Below are 25786 nucleotides of genomic sequence, written 5' to 3' on the forward strand. Positions count from 1 at the left end.
AAATCCCAGCAAGGGCTTTTTTTAGGCAGGAGTAAGGGGTGGAGGAGTAGGGAGGACTGGTAGAATGACAAGCTAATTATGGAAACGCAAAGAACCTAGAATGGCCAAGGCCATCTTGAAGAACAAAGCTGGAGAACTTACTACCAATACTGAGACTTAGTAGAAGACAATGTGCTTTAAGGACAGACAGACTACAGAAACAGAATTAAATATCTGAAAGAAAAAAAAAGAACCTTGACTTCCTACCTCATATACACAAAAACTAATTAGAAATAAACCACAAACCTAAATGTGAAAAGTAAAACAAGAACACTTCTGGAAGAAGATTCATAAAAATATCTTGGGGATCAGAAAAGATTTCTTAAATAGGCCACAAAAAGTACCAACCACTTAAAAAAAAAGATTGATTAAATTGACTTCATTAAAATTAAGACCTTCTGTTCATTAAAAGCAATATTAAGAGAGCAAAAAAGCAAGCTACAGGCTTGGAAAATACTTGTGTTATATATATAAAGGAAGATTTACATTTAGAGTATATAAAGAACTCTTATAAATCAACTAAGAAGACAAGTTAACACAATTTTTTAAAATGAAAAGAGATTCCCAAATAAAATGGTCAAAAAATTTATCAAAACATGTTTATTATTATTAGTCATTAGGAAAATGAATATTAAAATCACAATGAAATACCTCTAGATCCCAGAATGTGTGCAATTAAAAAGCCTAAAAATGGGGCGCCTGGGTGGCTCAGTCGGTTAAGCAGCCAACCAGCTCAGGTCATGATCTCCCAGTTGGTGGGTTCGAGCTCCGCATTGGGCTCCATGCTGACAGCTCAGAGCCTGGAGTCTGCTTTGGATTGTGTCTCCCTGTCTCTCTGTCCCTCCCCTGCTTGTGTTCTCTCTCTAAAATAAATAAACATTAAAAAAATTTTTTAAAAAGGAACAAAATAACTGTTATCACCTGTTATCCCCCAGTCTTTGAAAATCACAGTGACCACTTTTTTACAACTTTTCCACCATTATTGGAAAGACTACTGAAGTGACTCCTGAAGATGTTCTTTGAGCCATATTTCAAAGTCCTTGCACATGAAACATTCCAGCTGGAACTTTGGCCCTGCACTTTTCGCACCCCCCCACCCCAGGGTGTCCAGGAGACAGTATACTCCCCTACCTGCTCCAACTCCTCCTCTGCGTATTTTTGGCGGCTCCGCTCGTTCTCAGTACCCTCCCGCAGCTCCTTCAGCCGCTGGGCTTCCTGCTTGGCAAGGTTGATCTCATCACGCAGCTTCTTCTCCAGGTGTACCTTCTCCACCTCCACTGTGCGGTGCTCCTCTTGGGCCTTGTGCAGCCTGGGGAGCGATGCAGGGAGCTGGAGAAGGCCAGGCAAGGGGTGCCAGCCAACATGCCACAAATCACGGCATCAAAGAGGAAAATGAAGGCTCTGGCACTCAGAATATATTCTCCTTACTCTATTGACTGGCTCTGAGTTAGCTCAGGGCCAAAAGAAACCACAGTGGTTACCATATTTCTCATCATTTTGGTGCCAGTAATCATGCTAGGTTCCTGGGTATCCAAATCCTTCCTCTGAGGGATTTCACATACCAAGATCCTACCAACTGCTAACTTATAGGGTATTCCCATGTGTCTTCCCTGCAGAAAATGACGTATTGTATCATCAGCCTAGGACAGGTATGGATTTAAGACTTAGAAAGGAGAAGTAATTGCAGGTAGAACAGAGACTAGAATTCCAATCTATAGAACTCCACGCCCCATAGTTATTCCCCGTATCCTCAGGTATCTGGAAGGTTCAATAAATGTAGAATTTGCTGCAAGCTAGCCCAAAGATCCAGAGAAGGCATGATGGCTGAGATACGACTGGGGTGGGGGTCCTGGAGATATTTAGGGAAGATGAGAAAGGAACCATTGAGAACCACCTCTTGGAGTCTTGAGTACTTGTTTCCAGAAGCGCAGAAAAATGAAATTCATACCAAAGGGTCTAGGGAGGGCTCCTGTTGCCCCCAGGCCAGAGTTTCCTTTCTAAGTATCTTCCATGGTGGGTAAGATCTCAAGGGCTCAGTTATAATGAAAATATACCTTTGTACCCACTCATACATTCCCTCTGTTCACTGACAAAACCTTCAAGCCATCCAACCCAGCCTCCTTCCTTCCTCCCTCCCTTCCTCCACATATCTATGCTAACCCATTCATTTATTCATCCATTCATTCAACACGAATTTTCAAGTGTCTGCTGAATGCCAAGCTCTGTGTGAAGTCCTAGATGCATGGAGATGAATGAGAAACTGGTCCCTGCCACTGAGGAGCTCATGATCTAGTCCAATATAGACAAATAAACAGATAACTATACACAGTGTGATAAGTTCTAATAGAGAGAGACATACAAGGTGTTGGATGAGCCCAAAGGATGGAGTGACCAACTCTACCTGAAAGGAGTTGGGGAAGGTGACTAGACCCAAGAGAAAAAATAAGAGTTCTCTAATCCCTCTGGAAGAAGGGAAGGACTTGGCCACTGTTGGGTCTTCCTATCTGAGTAAGAAACACCAAGTCACAGGAGACCAGGGCAGGAGGGTAAAGGATGATGAAGAAGACAGTGATATATTGCTTAGACCTGAGGTACAGAAAGATAAAGCTACAGAACAGAAGGAGCCCTCAGAAAAAAGTACTGACCACTGAGTTAATTAAGTAGGTGAAACAGAAGAGGCAAAGACAGAACTCAGCCTCTAAAAACTGCCAAGTCACGTCCATTGGGCACCTTGGTTGCTCAGTCAGTTGAAGTCAGTCAGCTCAGGTCATGATCTTGCCATTCCTGAGTTCAAGCCCCATGTCGAGCTCTGTGCTGACAGCTCAGAGCCTGGAGCCTGCTTCAGATTCTNTCCAGGCGCCCCAAGCTTCACTCAATTTTGGTGCAAATGTAGAACTATGCTAAAAAACAAAGTTTATTAAAAATTTCAAAAATAAGTACAGATGACAGATCAGCTTGGGCACTTGGCAAGCCAAATGCACAAATCGGAAAATGTTATAGTCTCTGACCCTACCTGCCAGCTGCTTCTCTGGACTGGTTCTTAGCCCTATAGCATTCTGCCACTGGCATTCTGAACTGAAGCCAACAGCTCCCAATGGGCAGAGTGGGTCCTAAGAGCATGCTAGGTCAAGACTAATTTTCTAAGAAATCTTACCACTTTTGTTCCCCCAGAGTTCACGTGAAGTAAGAGAAAGGACGGAAGGGCTGGCTATCCCCACCTTGCAGATCTTCAGGGGCTGGACTGCCTAATTCTCTTGAATAACCCCTGGCTGACAAGCCTACCATTTCTTAGGCCTGTCTCTATGATTCCATGGAAGCCCACTTAGTCCTCTTTGATTGTCCAAGGACATAAGATGCTCAGCAATCAATTCATATGCTCTGCATGTCCGCAGTGAAAGCAGGGAACAGCTAAATGGCATTCAGACCCCATGGTTTACTTGTTATACCTGAGCATACCTTTTGTATCTTAGCCTTTGTATTCTTGCTCTGGTTGTTTCCTCTGCCTAGAATGCCCTCTCCTGCCACCTGCATGGAATTACACCCTACCCATCCTTACAGGCAGAGGTCACATGCCACCTCTTCTATCAGATGCCTTCTCTATCCCTCCTCTGGACCTCCGAAGCATGGTGTACCTCTCTGGAACTTTCATTTTAATTTTATCCCTTTATGGAAGGATATGATTCATCCAGGTCTTCCTACAGGGTCCAGCACAGCACACACAAAGTACGTATTTTCTTAATGTATCTAATGAATGGACCTTCACATCCGACTGGATTGAAATATAAGACTATTTCATATCATATTTTCATTTCTCATTGGGAAAAGTGGAAGCACTGCCTTGGAGGTGTACCTAGGAGACCCAGGACCTCAGCCTTGTGCCACCCCCCCACCCCCCACCCATGGCCTCGGGTTCCATGGCACATCAGCAGCCCTTTTCTCCCCAGGACTCACAGAGAGGAGGCCCAAACAGCACTGTGTCCAGGGCCTTCAGCTGCAGCTTCTGCCGATGGCTCCGGTCTGTCATCTTCAGCACAGTCCCTGTCATTGTGGTGTTGGTCACAGCAAGCCTGTAGAGGCAAAGAGGAAGGGCTCAGCTTCCTGCCAGTAAAACCAGGAGGGATACTGGTAGGATTACCCACTTCCTCCAGGAACACTTCCATGACTTCTAGCTCTTGGTGATTGCTCCCCTTTGTGCTCTAGAACACAGAGTCCATACCAGTGGATCCACTGGATCTCAACAGGGAGTAAGGAGGGACACATAACATTTACCAAGAATATGTTCACCCTTCTCCCCATGTCCACCATCTCCTGAGAACCTTGCTCTCTGAGGACTAACTATCTGTGAGCATGCCCACACCCAACTGTGAGTTTTCTGTTGTGTTTCTACCTCAAGGGAGTATCGACTATGCACCTATCCCCACACTCTCACCATCTGCAAATGCATTCTCCTGCCCAACCTGGGTCAAAACATCATGCCGCATGACCCAGTGATTCTGAGGACTTCTAATCCTAACCCACTGCCATTAAGTATAAATCTTCTGATGAGAAACAATGTATTAGTCTTATTAGCTTGCATTTGAGTCACTGTCATTTACTCCCAGTCAGATTATTGTAATTTTTTATGACCTTCAACATACTGTTAATGATAACTCTAATAAGAGAGGGCCTGTAAACGAGAAAATGACCCAGAAACAAACTGGACTTTGTTTCTCTTCTGCTAGAACACAGTGGCTGTAGGAGGAGACAGGTATAAGATATGAGAGGTTATAAATCCAGTGGTCTGAGTCCCACACATGAGCCTTTACCTCTGTCGTATTCCACAAAGTTAGTGCTCTTTTCTGATGTATAGCTTTGTTTCCCCAGGTAGAAAAGACACTTCTATCATCAGTGTGTGATTTATACTCCTGCCTGGGCACACAGGGGGAGTTACTTCCTTCCCCAGCCCTGGGAAGCAATCAAGCTCCCCTACAAGAGAAGCGGTGAGACACTGTGATGGGGGCTGAAGGAGTCAGGAGATCTAGCTTCTGGTCCCAGCTGAGTCAGCAACTCACTTGTCTGATCATAAACTGCTTGGTCTCTCCTCTGGGGCCCCTTCTGTGTAAATGTCTGTGAAATCAGATGCTTCCTACAGGCCCGGGAGTTCTGGAAGTTCCTCCTTAGAGCATTTCTACCCAGTGCACTTGCCTTTGTCTAACTGATCAAATAAGCGTCATCTTTTCTGCAGTCTATTTGTCAACTGAACTGACCAGTGAGACAACCTAGAAGGAGCTAACATTTACTAAGCAGCTACTGTGTAGCTCGTCCTGTTCTGACACTTTACATACGATGCCTTATTCAGTCTTCTGACACAGTTCCAATATTAGCTCCACTTCACTGCTCCACTGACTCGTCTCAGAGTTGAGCAATTGGCCCAAAGTCACGTATATAGCAAGTAAGTGGCAAAGGCAGGAAATGAGTTCAGATCCTCCAGATTCTTCCCATTATACCAGGCTGCCTGGTGGTGGGCCTACAACCACTGCCACTCCACCCCACGCTCCATGCGCCGCAGGCTCCAGGCTTCCTGCTGTCACTAAGGTGCCACAGCTTGGCTTCCTCCCCCCACCCCACCGGGCCTGCTGGATCTGGTCCTGGATCTACTCCTAGCTACAGGAAGGCGCTGGGAGCCCATGACCTGGGAACTGACTTCTCATCCTATGTTTTTGCTTTAATTGAACCATAGCTATTCTTCAGGATGGAATGGGCCAGGGCGATACCGGATCCACAAGGCAATACTGCAATTTCCGTGGGTAAGGGGAAAGAAACCTAGAGCCTCATGGTCAATCATCTATTTAATTGTCTCTTTCATTAAACATGGAATTCCTCAAGGCAGATGGGGTCTGATGAATTTCTTTGTTCTCCGGGCCCAGGAGAGAACCAAGCACAAGATAGATAATTGGTAAAGCTTCATGAAAAGACCTGGGTTCAAATCCCAGCTCTGCCACTTACCAGCTTGGATAAATCATAAAATATTTGAAATTCAGTTTGTTCACCCCAAAGCCAGGGTAGTAATTCCTTCCTCCCAGAATTGTGAGACCCGACTGAAATAACAGGCAGGAAAGTATTCTATAAGGGGCTGTACAAACAGTAAGATCATTACTCTCTCCAGGGTAGGGAGAAGCTGTGAAGAGGAGGCTGCAGGCAGTAGGGGCGGGGGCAGCCGGCTCAACTGGGCCTGGACAGCAGTGCCTGGTAGCTCTGCGGCTGCAGGCTGCAAAGTGTTGGCACTCCAGCAGCTTTACCTCCCTGCTTCCCCTCTGCTGAAGCTCATAACCAGATGCACCTACGTAATAGGATGACAGATTATACACAATCAGCACTTACCAGACAATAAGCCCTTGGAGGGCAAGGGCACGCTGTTGTCAGGTTTATCCCCAGAACCCAGCACAAGTGCTTGGCATGGAGCAGATACCCAGGAAATATTTGTTGAATGAATAAGTAAATGGATCAATGGCTGCATGACACGTGGTACTAGTCTGACATAACAAGAAGTCCATGCAGTACTCCATCCCCTCTCCTCCCCCTGTAGACCCTGGCCTACTGCACCTGTGAAGCAGGCAGAGTTAGGGTACCACAGCTATTGGAAGAGTCATTTCGGAGAGGAGGCTGGGGCCAGTGGGAGTCAGCCCCACCTCACACCACTTCTTTAGAGTAGAGACACTGTATATGGATAACTCAGGGGAGGCTAACAAAGCCCCAGACGCTTCTGGGCAATAAAAGAGGCAGCTGCTGGAAGTACAGCAAGAGAAAAGAGAAACACCACAGGCTTTGATGTCTACCCAGATCTAGGTTCAAATCAGTTTTGTCTCTAACTAGCCACATGACCTTGGAAAATTTACTTAGTCAGTTTCATCATCAATATACAATAATACCTACCCTACAGGATTAATGGAAGAATTAAATGACATGCTGTATATACAGTGTTAAACAGGAGTGCCTACCATGTACTAAGCATTCCATAAACAACAGCTATTAGTACTACTCTCAGGATCAACAGCAATGTTAAATAAGAGAACGGATGCCAAGTGTCCATCACGCTTTGGAGCAAGTGCACAACGGATGCGAGAAGAGGAGAGGTCTAGAGATTCTGCCCTGAACAGAGTGGAGCCTCACTTAACTGGCCAGAGAAACCTGAAGGTGGGCCGACCCCACTCTATTCCCTACACTGTCAAGTGAGAGAATCCAGTCTCCTCCTGACCTCGGCATGGCATGGCCACTGAGCTGCAGCTTCCGGAAGGTCTCCTCATACTGAGGCAGCTCCACGTACGTGATCAGCCACTGCACCACCTCATCCACGGTCCAGTTGTACACTGTGGGAAGAGACAACAAGTGAAGTTTTGACTCCAGAATGCAAGCACCACTTGAACTTACCATCGGTCACCTTGGCCTTCTCATTGGCCGCATTTTAAGTGTTTAACATCTCCCTCTCCCACAAATCCTCAGTATAAAAGGGGTATATACTATGCCTTTTGTTTGACCCACAGGGGATGGACTTGCTCTTGCACTGTACCGGTGTTTGGGTGAAATAACCCTGAACTATAAGATAATAATGATAATACTACTAACAAATGCCATCCTTTACATGGTACTTACTATATGACAGGTACTTCTCTAGGGACCTCATATGTAGTAACTCACTGATCTTCACAACAACCATGTGAAAGATAGGTCCCATTTCATTCCTGTTTTATGGATGGAGAAAATGAGGCACTAAAAGGTTATATAACTTTCCAAAAGTTGCCCAGCTAGGAATTGGCAAAGCAAATATCTGGACTCAAGCAGTCTGGTTCTGTAACCTTGCTCTAAGCCATTATGGACTCTTATGCTCTTGCTCTCTCTCTCAGATAGACAGACAGACAGGTAGATGAATGACATACAGGATATGTGCATCAGATGGCACCCAGTAATATAAGCATACTGAACTTAAAAAAGCCTGAGAGCAACTGAGTTACAGCAAAAAGATACCATTTTACTGGATTTGAAGTTTGCTTATATTTAATGTATAAATCTGGTTTTGTTTATATTTGTATACAAATCTTATATAGCAAGTTAAACCTCATTTTGTGTTTGTACACATTTAAATAATAATTTGAGTAATCATTTTATAATAAAAACAGTTTAAGTCAGCATTGTAGGTCCAAGATAAATTATTTCCCTTAAAAGGAATTTGTACATTCCTCAAGTTTGAAAACTACTGCTGTGAGCAGCAAGCAGCCAAAAAAAAGTTCCAAAACAGAATGAAATGGTGAGATTTATCACCCTCTTCTCTTAAGGTCCATGTCTTTCCCCAAAACTGCCTTTCATCAGAGTGCTGTCCAGTTTTTCTTTAAAAGTCAGGAAACATCGAAGACATGGACTATGTCCTGTTCATTTTTGCTCAATACACTGTCTCTGAGGTAGAGCTTCTTATGCAGCGGCATCAATAAGAATTTACTCAAAGAATAACCACTCCAAACAAGGAATTCCAGAAATGGTCTGACTGTGGGCCTCCAAAGGGAAACAACTATCTCCCTGAACAAATACACAGCTCATGTGGATGGTTAACTTCTGAAATGGCTGTCAAAAAATAGGCATTCCTCTGGTAAACAACCAGAGGATGTTGGCTTGCTTCTGTCACTCTCACAAAAGCTGGAGAAATTGGAAGGCTGGGCCTGTCCCTTCACTCTCCTACTTCCCCTACAGTGGAGCCCAGCACATGTTACAAAGCAGACACTGAGATATCCTGCAGGAAACAAAGTTGGAGGCAAAAAAGCTCCAAACTCTTCATGTCCTCTAGAAGAGCTCAGGAGGAGGAGCTTAGTCATTGCTTGGTTAAACTTCTAATTCCCAGACTAGAATATATTGGAAAGAGAAGAGAAACTAATTTCCAAGAGCTATGTTGAAATCTTAGGGTTTGGGAAAGGAGGGATGACAGAACAGGGTGAGAAAAGTGGGATATAGGGGCATCTGGGCGGCTCAGTCAGTTAAGCGTCCAACTTCAGCTCAGGTCATGATCTCATGGTTTATGGGTTTGAGCCCCGTGTCGGGCTCTGTGCTGAACGCTCGCTCAGAGCCTGGCGCCTGGTTCGAGTTCTGTGTCTCCTTCTCTCTCTGCCCCTCCCCCATTCACACTCTTACTCTTTCTTTCAAAAATAAATAAATGTAAAAAAAAAAAAAAAAAAGTCGGATGTATTGGCCTTTTCCTCCTGAGAAGGAATATATGCCTTTGTACCCATTAGTAGACATAACAAATGTGCTCACTTTCTATGGTCTAGATTGTTGGCTAACGAAGGTGTAGTAGAGGAACACACAGATATGAGGCAGATGGACAAGTACCAGCCTGTGAAGTACAGAGAACAACACACTCCTGCCACTGCTGCCAAGGGAGCTCAGTCATGTCCAGCACAATGGGGCCTTTCTGCTTGGCATGTGGAGTGGAAAGAAGGCCACTTTTTTGTTGCTAGAAAGGCCTGAGGCTAGCTGTGCTACAAGGGCCTTTTGTCTCCTGGGAGGATGCCTTGATACAAGCCTGAACAAGGACACTAGGCATGCAGGAACTGCAAGGACACTGCACCTTACACTGCAGTGGAGATGGGCAGGAGTCACTCTAGACCGGGGTTTCTCAGTCTCTGCACCACTAACATTGTGGACAGGATAATACTTTGTTGTGGGGGACTGTCCTCTGTAGTGGAGAATGTTTACCAGTATCTCTGGCATCCACCCGTGAGATGTAGCAGGCTGCCAATCATGACAATCAAAACTGTCTCCGTGTACTGCCAAATTTTCCCTGGCAGATAAAATTGCCCGCCCCCAGCTGAGAACCACTGCTGTAAATACTACATTAAGTGAGACAGAGGGTCTATAAGGTGAGGGGGCCACTGCATTCCAATGAGAACGGACTCAACATAGTCAGCCCCTAAACGGCTAAGCTATTGGGAAGAGGATAATGGCTTTAGCATATCAGGACAAACCTCAAGGTAATTTGTGTGTGTGTGTGTGTGTGTGTGTGTGTGTGTGTGTGTGTGTGTTCTACACATCATTCTGTTACCTAGTGACACAAGCTGTCTAGGTAAGCTTGGCAGCATGGTGTTTGCCCACCCAGAGTCACTACAGTCTGGGCAAAGTAAACCAGGATGGGCTGCATCCTTATCAGACAGCGACCCTGTGTCCAAATCATTAGCCAAGGTGAGATATCAGGGTCCATTACCCCTAAGGTTCAAGGGCCTAAAAGTTAAAAGTCTTGTTTTGCTTTCTCATTCCAAAAGAGAAAATGGGAAGAATCTCCAGACCAAAGTGAGGAAGAAGGTAATAGCAAGTACAGAAAGCTGTGGCTGTTAGTAGAAGGCCACAGAATTTGGCAAGGATACAGATAGTCTCCAAATGACTCACATGCCCACATCCCAGGAGGATATGTGAGCAAGAGAGAGTCTTCTAAAGTCATGAGCCTCTCTCATCACCCTAAGCCTGTCCATGAGGCCCCTGGAGAGATAAAAAAAACAAAACAAAACTATGTCTCTGGGCAAAATGACAGACAATACTACACAGCGTCAGAGAAGGCCAGTCCCTAGAGTTTTCTGCACCAAATAGTCCTTCATAACAGAAGTGTATAAGGTGACTAGCTTTGTAGGCTCCAACCCTTTTAATGACATAATCTACCTGTATTTTGAGCATACATTGCCAACACAGCACGATCTATTTATAAATTAGATTCATGTACTGACATTAGATATACAGTAAAACATACACAAAAATTAAAGACTGAGGTAAATACAACATGAGTATATGCTGTAGTGCTTTCTTCTAGCACCCAGCTGATTGTCTTATGAAGCTGGAAACCACTGGGCAAATAGTCAAACTCATCCCAAACAGATGACTTGAACTTCACAGCTCCTCCCTGGATGCTACCTCGGCTGTCGCTCTGAACTTGGCAGACCTTATCTACAATCATTGTCTTGCAGTATTTTCCTACTCATCTTTGGAAATTGCTCTCAGACTTCTAGGTCTTTGCTATTTCCAGAAAAGCTATTTTCCCTCTGTGGACTGCCAAACACCAACTAATCCTTAAAACCTAGCTCCAACTCTTCACTTGTGGAAATGCTTTGAAACACATTTCTAAATCCTCTCTTTTAAAACCTTCAAAATAAGTACTAGCACTCCCTTCTCTGCTTACTTAGCACTTTCTTCAGACTTCTTTTCTAATATGTATGTTATATTGTTATTATTTAGTCACATGTGTCTCTTCTCCATTGTGCTATAAGAAATATGGTGGTAGGGAACGTCTTTTCTATTTCATATTCCCTAATGTTCAACATGGGGCTAGATCATTCTAAATACTCTGTAAAGTTTAATGAATGGATAAGAGAATCAATATGAATGAATGAATGAATGAATGAACAAATGAAGGCAATCTGTAGGTTCTGGATCACTGGTAGTACATCCCATCAGGATTTCCAGTATGTTTCCCCACCAACAGCATCACTGCCCCCCACAAAAAGATAAAGGGGGGAATGTTTTTACTATTGTTTTAAGCATTATCTTATGCATATCAGCAGAGAACTCTAGAAATTGATGATCAATTAGCTTCTCAGATAGGAAAGATCTATCCTGGTCTCCACACTGTATTTCAGAGATAGGAAAGGACCTTTTCCATTTGAGAAGGATTTTTATAAAAAATGAGTAAACTCTCCTACTCTATTTTAGAATAACCACAAAATAAAAATGAATTCATCCAGGATTGCCAAATACCTGGCCATTTTAGAATGTTGGATTTTAACTATCAAATTTATTCAACACTAGATTTGGACCTGGAAGGCTTTTGATTTCCATCCTATTGGCCATGGATCACCTTGAGTAAATCACTTAACCATTCTGAATCTTAACTTCCCCTTCAATAAAATATCTTTCTAGTCATTCAAAACATTTATTTTATATGATGTGCCAGGCACTGGAAACAGAGCAGTGATTGATACAGATACCCATGTAGCTTACAATCTAGTAGTACTGATCTCTTTGAATTGTTGAATTAAATGAGTTTATATGTTTGAAAATGCCTAGGATTTAATACAAACTCAGTAGTAACTTCTTCATTCATATATATGAATGAACATGTATCCATTCATTTAACAAGGGATAGATATTGAAAACTGGTTAGAACCTGGTGGAACAGCTGTAGGCTCACCAGAGGAAAGAAATGTGAGCAAAGACACAGAACTATAAAATGTGAGACCTGTCCAGAAAACATTAACTTCAGTTTGTCTGGAGTCTAAAGGTTACATATAGAGAGACACAGAGAGTGAGCCATTGGTGAGGCCAAATAATAAAAGTCCTTGAAAGCAGGTGGTCTTGAACTCCACAATCATTTATTCATTGAAAAAACAAAAATAAAAACAAACATTGAGCACCTACTACTTGCCAGGCACTGCTTTAGGAGCTAAGGATACAACAGCATATAAAACAGAGTCACAGATCCCTGGTGCTTATATTCTGGTGGAGAGGGACTAAAACACTGTACACAAATAACTCTATGTTGGGTGGTGATGAGTACAATGAAGAAAAGTAAAGCAGAGTAGGAGGATAGAGTAGCCCTACATCAGATCAGACTGGGGTAGGCCTTTCTGATGAACTGACGTCTAAACAGAAAGTGAAAGGAAGGTGTGAGCCATGTGAATTCTTAGGGGGAGGCTTTCCAGAACGATGGAATAGTAAGTATCACTCCCTAACACTTGAGCTGTAATGATACCTCCAGAACATGCCAGAACAGATCCTTGGCCTTAGCCAATCCTTTCTCTTGCCGCAGAAAGAATAAGCAGTAAGAAATGGGCTCCTGAATCAGGATCTCATTCTCCTAATAAACTGGTGGTGCTTCCAGATGAAGCCCTCATTTAGTTTTGTGGTTTCAAAGCCAAATCCCAAAAGAACTACATCTGGTAGGAATGTTGCCAGTCCTTTCTTTGCCTCTCCTTCACACAAATATTAGTCAGTTGATCTCTCGGTCAGCCTTTGCTCAGCCCTTTAGTCAGCCAGTCAGATATAGCACAGAAGTTAAGAACATGGGCTTTTTAATTTGGGATATGCCACTTACTAGATATAGGACAATGGACAAGTTACTTAACCTTTCTGGGACTCATTTTTGTCACCTATAAAATGGTAAGAATCAGAGTTCTCACATCCCAAGAGAGTAGTGAAGATATGGGAAGCTCCTAGCATACATAAATGCTAAGGGAATAGTGGCTATTGTTACCATCACCATTCATTCATTCATTCACCAAGTTTTCTTTGGCTCCTTACTCTAGTACATCCTGGGTGAGTTACTACACACAGAGATCAATATGTGTAATCTCTATCACAAGGGGCCCTTCTAGAGGGGGAGACATGCAAGAAAACAAATGAGTACAACACAGTGTGATATGTGCTATATCACAAGGATATATGGGGTGACATCAGAGGACAGAGAAAGGAATGGCTAACTGCTGAAGTGTGACAGAAAAGGCATCATGAAGCCTACCTTCTTCGCTGGCTACTCTGGCTAGGGAACACTTCAAGACACCTACAGAATCTTACCAAAGTGGCCCTCCCTTCAAAGTAGTTTGGGGCCTAAGCCTATGCTTTGTCTCTCTGAGTGGTTTCCTTCTGCCTCTCACTAGCAGCTTGCCACTTGCACCTAGAGGGACACACAGGTCTTAGTTTTCTGATGTGGTGTCAACCTCAACCCCTGAATCATCACTGCAAAGAGAATCTGGCCCTTGGGCCAAGGCCTCATGTGACAGGGCCACTAGACTACCGAGCACAAACCAGTTCTACATGGCTGCAGAGCTGTAAGAGAACCTAGACTTTAGAATGTTAAACGAGCCAAACAACTTGTGTCAGATCACACGGTGGAAAAGCCAAGGACGAGCTTTTTCTTCCGTATCCCTATGCTGGGCCAGGCCCTGTGCTAAGTGTTAAGATATAAAATCGTATAAGGTAGTGCCCTCAAGGAATCTGGTGGGAAAACAGGCAAGGGAATAGATAGATGGTTGCAACTGATTGTTAAATGCAGTGATGAGATAAGATTAAGGAGATGTGGGAACACAGTAAGCACCTAACCTAAACTAGGGTCTCCAGGGAAGATTTCCTAAAGAAGGGTATACTTTTGGTGCTGTATGTAAGTGATGAATCACTAACTTCTACTCCTGAACTTAATACTATACTATATGCTATCCATTAACTAATTTGAATTTAAATAAAATCTTGAAAGAAAAAAATGAAAAGAATATAAAAAATAAAGAGAATAAAAAGAGGAAAAAAAAGAAGGGTATACTTAAATTGAGTCTTAATTGTCAAATAGGATTTAATCAGATCATCAAGGCAGAAGGACAGAGGGAACAGTATCTATGAAAGCATCAAGGGATTAAAGGAAATGACATACCCTCACAACTTGCAGATAAAATAGTGCAGCTACAGAGGAGATGTGATGAAGAGTGGTAGAAAATACGTGGATCACAGAAATAACCATGGGCCTGATAAGCTAAACTAATGTAGCACAACGGCTGGTATATAGAAGGTACTCAAGTTAATTTTTTAAAGTATACTTATTTATTTTGAAAGGGAGAGCAGAGAGAGAATCTTAAGAAGGGTCCACGCTGTCAGTGTAGAGCCTGATGCATAGCTCAAACCCACAAACCATGAGATCATGACTTGAGCTGAAATCAAGAGTTGGACACTTAATCAACTGAGCCTCCCAGGCACCCTCATTTNACCTTTTGGGGCCAATACTACAGAGGTGAATAAGGCATGATGAAGAAACATGCCATTAAAATATAAAGAAACTCTCAGGATATAAAAAGTCACCAGGTTTTTATTTATATATACATATTGAACTTTTTTCTCCAACTGAGATAATTCAGTTGTGATTACAAATGGACATTTAGTTTCAATGCATCTAACATTTCACAGATAAGCATTTAAAAAAATTGATGGCATTTTCTGTAACAATTTGTTTCATCAACAACTACTAAGATTTCAAGTACCTTATTTTTTAAGTCCCAAATGAGATAGCAGTTGTAACCTAAGCTTACTGCTAGTTCTACACAAATTCAAGTGTTACCTAATGAATAGAAAAGGCAATATTTATCTCCTCCAAGTAACATATGATTATCATATATGATTACACAGGACTTTACTTGTAACATTTTTAGCAATACCTCTATTTGTCGAGTTTCCAATTAAGAATATTTCTTCCACCTAGAAATTCGGTGTTCTAGCATGTTTGTTTCATTATTTAAAAAAATAAATAAAAATAAAAAATGAGAAGCCACTGAAAAATGTAAGCAGAGACCTGGTCAGATATTTACTTTAGAAAAATCCGTCTGGTATGAAATGAAGGACAAACTGCAGTAGAGCTAGACTGGCCAAGAGGAACGGAATGAAAGCATGCAGGCAAAAGATGATTAAGCTGAGGTTTCTGCTTCAGGCTAAGATGAACTAACTAGAATGAAATTCACCCTCTCTCCTGAAACAACCAAAAAAAAAGACAAAATATATGAAACAATGGTTTTCAAGACGCTGGACATCAGCCTACAATGGACATTGATCTTTGAGAGATGGCAAACAAATGAGGCAAGTGATACAATTGTCCTAGTTATGGCTTTGAAACCAGGCCACAGTGCAGAGAGTGAAACTAAGATTGAGAGGGAAGAAATGGAAGTACACTAGTGTGAGGTTCTTACACTATAAGTGACAAGGTATGATAATAGCTCTTTAGAACCCTGATGTACTGCTGGTGGAAATGTATATTGTCAGTGCGGAATGCAGTATGGAAGATCCTCAAAAAATTAAAAATAAAATTACCATACAATCCAGTGTCTCTGCTACTAGGTATTTACCCAAAGAAAATGAAAACAATGGGGTTCGTGGGTGGCTCAGCTGGTTGAGTGTCCAACTATTGATTTTGGCTCAGATCATGATCTCCCAGTTCACAAGATTGAGCCCCATGGCAGGCTTTCTGCTAATAACACAGAGTCTGCTTGGGTTTCCCTCCCTTCCTCTCTCATTTTCTCTCTCTCTCCCCCCCATCTCAGTTTCAAAATAAATAAATAAACATTTAAAAAAACCACTAATTTGAAAAAATATATGCACCTCTGTTTATTGCAGCATTATTAACAATAGCAAAGACATGAAAGCAACCTAAGTGTCCATTGATAGATGAATGGATAAAGAAGATGTGGTATATATACAATGGAATACTACTCACCCACAAAGAAGAATGAGATCTTAACATATGCAACAACACAGATGGACCTGGAGGATATTATGCTAAGTGAAGTAAGACAGAGAAAAATAAATGCCATATGATTTAACTTATATGTGGAATCTAAAAAATAATACAAATGAACAAACAAACAAAGCAGACACAGACCCATAAACAGAGAAAATACTAGTGGTTGCCAGAGGAAAGGGGGCTAGGGATAGAGCAAATCGGTAAAGGGGAATGGGATGTACAGGCTTCCAGTTATAAAATGAATAAGTCACAGTGATGAAAGGTACAGCATAGGGAATATAATCAATGGTAATGCAATAGCATTTTGTGGTGACAGATAGTAGCTGCAGTTGTGGTGAGGAAAGCATAATGTGTGGAGTTTTTGAATCACTATGTTATACACCTGAAACTAAAGAAATATTGTCAACTATATTACAAATAAAACAACAATATCCCTAGAAAGTAGACTGTGAAAGATTAAAGATGTATATTTTGTCTCCTAAGCAACACTAAAATAACAAAACAGAGTTAAAGCAACAAAAAAGACCAAATGGAATCATAAAAACTACTCATTAACCCAAAGAAAGGCAGAAAAAAGAAGAAAACAGAATAAAATACCGTAGGGAAAAAAAAATCAGAAAACAAATAGTAAATAGTAGCCTCAAATCTACTCATATTAATATCCACATTAAATGAAAATGGTCTCAATACCTCAACTAAAAGGCAGAGATTATCAGATTGCCAAAAAATATAAGATTCAATCATAAACTGTCTATAAGAAATTCATTTAGGGGTGCTTGGGTGGCTCAGTCAGTTAACTGTCTGACTCTTGGTATCAGCTCAGGTCATGATCTCACAGTCTCGTGTGTTCAAGCCCTACATCAAGCCCTCTGTGCTGATAGCACAGAGCCTGCTTGGGATTCTCTCTTTCTCGCTGTCTCTGCCCCTCCCCCACTTGCCCTGTCTGTCTCTCTCAAAATAAATACATTTAAAAAAAAGAAATAAAAAGGAAATGCATTTAAGTATAAAGACACAAGTAGATTAAAAAAGTAAATACATGGAAAAAGATACACAAAACTAATAATACTCAAAAGAAAGCTATATTTATATCAAAGTAGATTTCAGAGCAAAAAACATCACCAGGGATAATGAAAGACACTTCATAATAATGAGATTAACTAATCAAGAAGACACAATAATCCTAAATCTTTGGGCACCTAGCTGGCTCAGTGGGTAAAGAATGCAGCTCTTGAACTCAGGATTGTGAGTCCAAGTCCCACACTGGATGTAGAGATTACTTAAAACTTTTTTAAAGCTTATTTATTTTTTTTTTAAGAGAGAGAGAGCACACACAGCAGGGGCAGATAAGGAGAAAGAGAATCCCAAGCAGGCTCTGCACCGTCAGCACAGAGACATGAGATCATGACCTGAGCCAAAATCAAGAGTCAGATGCTTAAACAACTGAGCCAGCCAGATACCCCTCATTGTGGTTTTGATTAACATTTTCCTAAAGATTAATGAAGTTTAGCATCTTTTCATGTATTTATTGACCATATGTATATCTTTTCAAAAATTTATTATTTTAAATAGGCTCTATGCCCAATGTGGGACTTGAACTCATGACCCGGAGTTTAAGAGCCACATGCTCTATTGAGAGCCAGCCAGGCACCCCCATATGTATATTTTCTTTGGAAAAATGTCTGTTCAATGCCTTTGTCCATTTAAAATTAGGTTGTTAAGGGGCATCTAGGTGGGCTCAATTGGTTAAGTGTCCAACTTCAGCTCAGGTCATAATCTCATGGTTTGTGACTTTGAGCCCCACATTGGGCTCTGTGCTGACAACTCAGAGCGTGGAGCCTGCTTCAGATTCTGTGTCTCCCTCTCTCTGCCCCTCCCCTATTTGCACTCTGTCTCTCTTTCTTGAAAATAAACATTAAAAAATAATAAAAACTAAAATTAAAAAAATAATAATCCTAATACTTTATATACCTAGTAACATACCTTCAAAATACATGAAGCAAAAACTCATAGAATTCAAAGAGAAATAGGTAAATCCAATATTAGAGTTGAAAATTTAAATACTCCCCCTCAACAGCTGATAGAGCAAGTAGGCAGAAAATCAGCAAAGGTATAGTAGACATGAACAACACCATCAACCATCATGGCCTGACTGACATTTATGGAACACTCCACCCAACAACAGTCAAGTGCACATGGAACATTTAGCAAGATATATGACATTCAGGAACACAATAAAATGTCTTAAAAAATTGTAAGGGATTCAAGCCATACAAAATATGTTCTCAAACCGCAATGGAATTTAACTGGAAATCAACAGCAGAAAAATCCTTGGGTAATCTCCCAACATTTGAAAACTACATACCATATTTCTAAAAAACTCCTAAATCAAAGAAGATATCAAAGAGGAAATAGAAAGCAAATAGAATATTTGAACTGAATAAAAATAAGAAGAAAACATGTCATCTAACATAGTGAAGAGCCAACACTAGATGGATATAAGATACAAGACAGACTTCAGAGGCATGCATTTCCAGGACCAAAATAATTCCTCCAATTGGAATACATTATTAATGGATATCAAGTTATTGAAGACTGTACCAGACCAAAAAAACCCAAAAAAAACAAAAAAACAGTGAGAATAAATATTTACCACCAGCTGCATTTTCATTTTAGGTATTTTTACTCCATCTATGCTACCTACAAATCAGTTAGAAATAAGCAAAAAACCACAACACACCAGAAATTGTGAAATGCTATTAAAAGCAGTACTTACAGGAAATTTATAGTACTAAATGCCAATATTAGAAAACAGGGAAGGTCTCAAATCAATGACCTCAGTTTCCACCTTAACAAACTAGAAAAGAAGAAAAAATTAAATCCAAAGTAAGCGGAAGAAAGAAAATAATAAAGATCAAAGTAAAAATCAATGAAATACCCAACAAAAGACAAAATCTTTGATTTTTATATCAATATATTAAAAGAATAGGAAAATATTATGAATAAATGTATGCCTATAAATTTGACAACTTAATGAAATAAATTAATTAAAGACACAAACTACAAAAGCTCACTTAAGAAGTAAATAACCTAATAGTCCTACACCTATGAAAGAAATTGACATTGTCATTAAAAACCTTCCCACATAGAAAACTCATATGACTTTACTGGTGAATTCTACCAAGTATTTAAGGAGAAATAATACCAATTATATATGACGTCTTCTGAAAAATTGAAGACTACTTCCCAATTAATGAGGTCAGCATAATCCTGATACCAAAAACAAAGATACTACAAGAAAACTATAAACCAATATCCCTCATTAACAAAGGTATAAAAATATGAAAGAAAATTTTAGCAAATAGAATCCAACGATATAGTAAAAGGATGATGACCAAGTTGGGTTTATCCAAAGGATGCAGGATTGACTTAACATTTAAAAATTAATCAGCGTAATTCACCATCTTAGCAAACAAAAGTAGAAAAATCAGACAATCATCTCAATAGACACAGAAAACTCATTTGATAAAATCCAACATCCATTCCTGACAAAAACTTCTCAGCAAATTAGTAATAGCTTCCACAATCTGATAAAAGGAGAAAAAGCCCCACAGCTAATTTTACATTTAAAGATGAAAGACTGGATGCTTTCCTCCTAAGATCAGAAACAAGACAATGATGCCTGCTCCTACCACTTCTCAACACTGTACTGGAGATACTAACCAGGACAGTCAGACAAGAAGAGGAATTTTTTTAAAGGCATCAGATTGGAAAAGAAATAACAAACCTTTCTTTACTAGAAGACTTGATGATCTCAGTTGAAACTCTGATGAGTTTCAAATAAGTGAGTTTAGCAAGGTTGCAGAATACAAGATCAATATATAAAAATCAATTATATTTCTATATATAAACAACAATTAGGAACTAAATTTTTTAAATGCCCTTTATGTGGTCAATATTTTACATATTTTACCACAATTTAAAAAATATTACTTATAATAGCATTAAAATCTATGAAATACTTAGAGATAAATCTGACAAAATATATGAAAGATCTGTACACTGAAAAACTACAAAATATTACTGGGACAAAATATATATCCTAACTAAACAGAGAGATATACCTTATACATCAATCAGAAAACTCAGTATTGTCAAGATGTCAGTTTTCTCAAACTGAGCTACAGATTCAACACAATGCCAATCAAAATACTAGTAGGCTTTTTTGTAGAAATTGACAAGTTGATTCAAGAACAAGAGCTAACACTAACTGACTAAAAGAGTTATTATAAGACTATTGTAATCAAAATAACATGGTATTGACATAAGGCCAGGCAAGTGGATCAGAATACAAAGTTCAGAAATAAACCCATACTTATATGGACAACTGATTTTTAACAAAAGGCCAGGCAATGCAGTGGGAGAAAGGACAGATTTTTCAACAAATGGTTCTAGAACAACTGAGACATCCATAAGCACACACACAAAAAAAGTTTGGACTCACACTTAACACTAACATCCACAAATTACTACAGAACAGATCAGAAGCCTAAATATAAAACCTACAACTATAAAACTTCTAGAGGAAAACATAGGAGAAAATGCTTGTGTCACCTTGAGTTAGGCAAATATTTCTTACATATGACACCAAAAGCATGGCTCTTAAAAGGATAAATTGGAACACTGGATCTCAGGAAAATTAAAACTTATTGTTCTCCAAAAGATACTATTAAAAGAATGATAAACCACAAGACTGCATAAAATCTTTGCAAAGCATGTATCTCATAAAGGATATCCATGTGTATACATGTGTCAAAACTTTTAAAAATTATACACTTTCAATATTTATACCTGATTGTATTATTAATTACAACTCAATAAATCTTTCAAAAAGATGAAGTTGAGCTAAGGCAGTATCATAGGAGATGCACATAAAATATATGAGAGAGACAGAATCCTCAGGACTTGGTAACAGAAATGGGTGAGAGATGCTCCTTTATTAAATGAGGATACAAGTAAGAATGCTTACCCTCAAGCACTAAAGAATATAAACAGAAAATGCCTGTGATATGTGTTAAATCACTGCAGTGATGCTAGTTGTTTTGTAACTGGAGAAAAAGTATCTAAAGGAATCCAAGAGAAAGAAAACATCAATTGTACCTCTCCCCCAAAATGTAGCAACAATGGCTGAGGTAGTTATGTAAATGACCTGAAGATTCACTTAGCAAAATCATTTTTATATAGCTGAAGAAACAGAAGAAACATATCTCTCACTGGGTTTATATAAAAGCAAAAAGGGGATGCCAACTCTTTTATACCTGTCTGACTTCTGAAATGGTTTAGACAGAAGTCCAATGCCTCCTGCCCCTGCTGTGTTGAATCAACAGAGAGAAAGGCCAGTTCTGCTGGGTTTCTCTCTAAAAGCCTCCTGGTTTGCTAGTAATGCTCCACTGCCCTCTGTGAAAAATCCCATCCTACAAAGAATAGCACAGACAGAACTGGAGATCTTTGAGTTTATTTCATTATTTCCAAATTATTCTTTGGAACTGTTGCCAAACCATTTCCAGTAGAGAATAAACATTTTCTCAAGACAAAGTTCAGAGTCACACTGGAATACCAAGTACTTTTGCTTTTAGCTGGAATCATTTTAGTTAGGATCAAAATTGATAGTTTAAGATGTCTTTGATACATAAAAATGGGGAATGAAATTATTGCTTAAGTTTGGCAGATAGTGTCTTTTAAAATCTTGTGTCCAGGAAAGAAGAGAAAAAATAGTCATGATGCACTTTGTTTAGAAGAATGGAAGCCATGCTTTAGAGGAGAATCCTCTTAGGTCAGTCCTCCCACCACCCCTTCTAAGAGTACTGTTACTGTTTCACTGTCTCAAATATGCAAATAATTCTATTTCTCAAAGATTCTACAGAATCTACCTGGCATCCCTTCCTTGAAAGAACCACCATTCCCCTTACCTCACAGGGCCTTAGAGAAATTAGAAATTGCTGCTCCCTCCCCCACAGCCCCCTACATAAGCTCTCATTACCAATGCCTTACATAATAAATCTGTGATAAAAACTACCCTAATCTGATTTTCCCTCCACTACATCTCGCTGTTGAGCAAAGACACTTAGATGAAAAATGAATGAAGTAGAGACATCTGAGAGTAGCCAATTAGAAAAGGCCAATCCCCTAGACTCTGCTGCTGGGATCCCTGGAGTTCTCCCTTGTTCTTGATCCTTCCTCAGCCCTGTTTGTTCAGCTCCTTCTTACTTAATTTTGTACAGCAAAGAATTTGGGTTTCTCTCTTGTGCAACAAAGAATTGGGTGGTCTTTGTCTTCAAAGACACCTCAAATTTGGTGTCAATTTCTCTGGTGATAGTAACATCTTTGTTACTCATAGTGGGGCTCAGTGGATCACACTTGAGTTTGAGCTAATGAGATGACTCTGGATAGGGACTAGTTACCAGAAAGACCAACTGGGTGACTAGAGGATTGGGGCTTTGGACCAGGAGGTATCAGCCCAACCTTCGGAAAGGAACAGGGGTCTGGAGATGAAGAGCTGTTACGCAGCCAGTGATTCAATCAATCATGCCCATGTCATAGGACCTCAATAAAAACTCTGCACCTGAGGCTCAGATGAGCTTTCTCGTTAGCAAACACATCCATGATTAATGTGCTAGGAGGGTGATATGTCCAGATTCCAGGGAAATAAGACACAGAAGCCCCAAATGCAGGACCTTCCCAGACCTCACCCTATTTGTCTCTTCTTTTGTCTGGTCCTAACTTTTATCCATTCTAATAAGATTGTAATTAGAAGTACAGCACTTTCCTGAGTTCTGTGAGTCATGCAGTAAATTATCAAACCTGAGGGGATAGTGGGAACCTGTGATTTGTAGCCAGTCAGTCAGAGCAGGGGTGGCTGGAAACACCCAGGGTTTATGGCTGGTTGGTATCTGAAGTGAGAGCAGTCTTACTGAGGACTGTGCTCTTAACTTGTGAAGTCTGCACTATCTCTGGTTAAAAAGTACTGCGTTACATTATTTCATTAAACACTCTCTGCCTCATTTTCCTCATCTGTAAATGCAGACCGTCATACTATTTATACTTCAAAGGGTTTTTATGAGAAATGAGTTAACATATATAAATTACTCAGAACAGTGCCTAGCAAAGTAGCTTCTTAGTTGTTGCTGTTTTTATTATTGAAGTCCAGAACTGGCAATTGTAGTAATTATCAGACTTTTCTGTTAAAATCTAAATAACACGAAGGAAAGACTGGCTCTCAGTATCAGTCAGAAAATGTTAACAACTAATCACATAGATGGTACTGACGTTAGCCAGCTAATGGTCTGACACAAATGAACACTGCTGGTATCTATGTCATCTAGCAAAACTCAGACCAGCCACTTTGAGCCACTTCCAGAATATTACATGCTTTTTGTGGCTCTGGAAATCATCACTCCAGAGATTAAGGGCCTTGCTCTAAATAATGAAGCAAATTGTTGGGAGGAACAGTATACACGAAGATTCTTACTTTTACTTGTCAAACCACCAGGCATGACACATGGTGAGCAAATCCTAAAAGGATACATACATGTCACTTGTCAGCTTAGCTGTGAGCTACATCATAGGGCACTAGAATGTTTCCCTGCTCATCAGTGATGGGAACCAACTCCTCAAAACTCATTCCATTGTCTTCCATCTTTCTGTCATTTAGAACACACTTGGAAGCGTTCCAATTGCTGAGCCCAGGAATAAAGTTCTTAGCAGAAAACTGTCTTGGCTGCTTTTTAGTATTATGATTTACTCCTTCTGTTTCTGCCCTCTCTTGGTCACTTTCCCTTCCCAGCTACTTGTGTATGAGCTTTCAGAGAAGGCCACAAATGTTCTCCCTGCCATCTTTCATTCCAAGTTCCCACTTATGAAACCTACTCTTAAAACCCAGGCGCCATGTCCTCAATGTTGTTACAGAAAAAGAAGAAAACTAAAATTAAACAGTACTAATAGGAGATTTTTCCTGGCAGTGCCCGTATAATTCCAAAGATCATTTCACTGTTTTATTTCTCATCAGTAAACAGCCTGAGTTGCTCAGGAGCTATTAAACAAAGCCCCCACAAGGAACTCAGCTTTTAAAGATTTCCAGGAAGCTGTTTGTAAAGCTAACTTAAGCTTCTTCCAAATTGATAAAAACACAGAGTTAATAAGAACTATCAGCCTGTTCATGCCAGAACTAGGACTAGAATCCAGGTCTTCTTGCCTTTGTTTTTTTTTTTTAAGTTTATTTATTTATCTTGAGGCAGAGACAGTGCAAGTGGGAGAGGGGCAAAGAGAGAGAGAGAGAGAGAAAATCCCAAACAGAGTCCACACTGTCAGAGTCTGATGTGGGGCTCTAACCCAAGAAGCTATGGGATTATGACCTGAGCTAAAACCAAGAGTTAGAAACTTAACAGACTGAGCTGCCCAGGCACCCTCCAGGTCTTGTTTTAAATCTAATGTTCTCTACCTACATTATAGATAATCCCTTCCAGATCTAAAATTCTATAATCCCAGGTAAAATTAAAACGAAAATAAAAACTGCCTCATTCCTACCAAAATTGGTTTTCTTTACCACCAGACCAGTGGTTTCAACCCAGACGGCATGGAAAAGCTTTGCTCCAGTGAACAGAAGGTCCAGGTCTAAGTCCTAGCTCTCTATTTACTAAATGCATGACAATGAACAAGAAACTTTATAAATCTAGGCCTAAGGCTCCTCATCTGCAAAAGCAAGGGCCCTGGTGGTCACTTAGGTTGAACCCTTCCTTGCATCAAGACCTACCCTATGAGACTCTGCAAAGAGATTGCTTTCAATCTTGTTAGTATCAAAGGACACTCTAGCCACAGATAGAGATGAAGAGGAGGGAAAAAACCCTGTTTTCCCTTTCCTCTCAGGCTTCACACTGTTAGATATGCTCTTTCACTCACAGCTCTGAAGCAAATGCTTCAGAAAAAAAAACAGTAGTCCTGGTTTGACAATTTTATACATGAAAAATAACTAAAGTTTTTATTTAATAAGTCCAACATGAGTCAGCAGAGTGATGTGACTGCTGAAGGCTCTGGTATCGAATCAGATGCTGTGCAGGGTCTAGACCTAAGAAGCTGAAGGCTCTGGTATCAAATCAGCTGATGTGCAGGGTCTAGAACTAAGAAGCTGGTGATCCTGTTCAATCTGCTGGTCATACCACACCTGCCAGTCTGCGTCCAACTCTAAGAGCTATGATCTAAGAAAGACATTAACAGAAATGTTTACAGGAAGGAGACTAAGAGGAGGAAGAGGCTGAAAAACATGTTTTCTTCAAAGAACCTATTTAACCTGGAAAAGAAGACTCAGGGGAGAATCCATCTTCCTTCCATCCAATGTTTGAATCATCCAGGACTCAGCAGAGCTGAGACCTAGTGGAGAGCGAGGGAAGGAAGGGGCTGCCTCAAAAGGTCAGTAAGCTCCCT

The 25786-nt window shown here is 40.5% G+C and overlaps 1 protein-coding gene across 1 annotated transcript in view; it reads right to left on the reverse strand.

The window, feature by feature from the left end:
- The window catches only part of STIM1 (stromal interaction molecule 1), a 172332-nt gene that overhangs the window by 14705 nt on the left and 131841 nt on the right, over positions 1-25786 (reverse strand). The window contains exons 4-7 of the mRNA XM_077762266.1: positions 7274-7385; positions 3991-4106; positions 2441-2463; positions 1171-1368 (exon numbers count right to left, since the gene is read on the reverse strand). Of these exons, the coding sequence (XP_077618392.1) occupies positions 1171-1368; positions 2441-2463; positions 3991-4106; positions 7274-7385 (449 nt within the window). The remainder of the gene's footprint in view (positions 1-1170; positions 1369-2440; positions 2464-3990; positions 4107-7273; positions 7386-25786) is intronic.

Source organism: Crocuta crocuta, unplaced genomic scaffold (assembly GCF_008692635.1).
Source record: "Crocuta crocuta isolate KB4526 unplaced genomic scaffold, BGI_CrCroc_1.0 scaffold306, whole genome shotgun sequence".
NCBI lineage: Eukaryota > Metazoa > Chordata > Mammalia > Carnivora > Hyaenidae > Crocuta > Crocuta crocuta.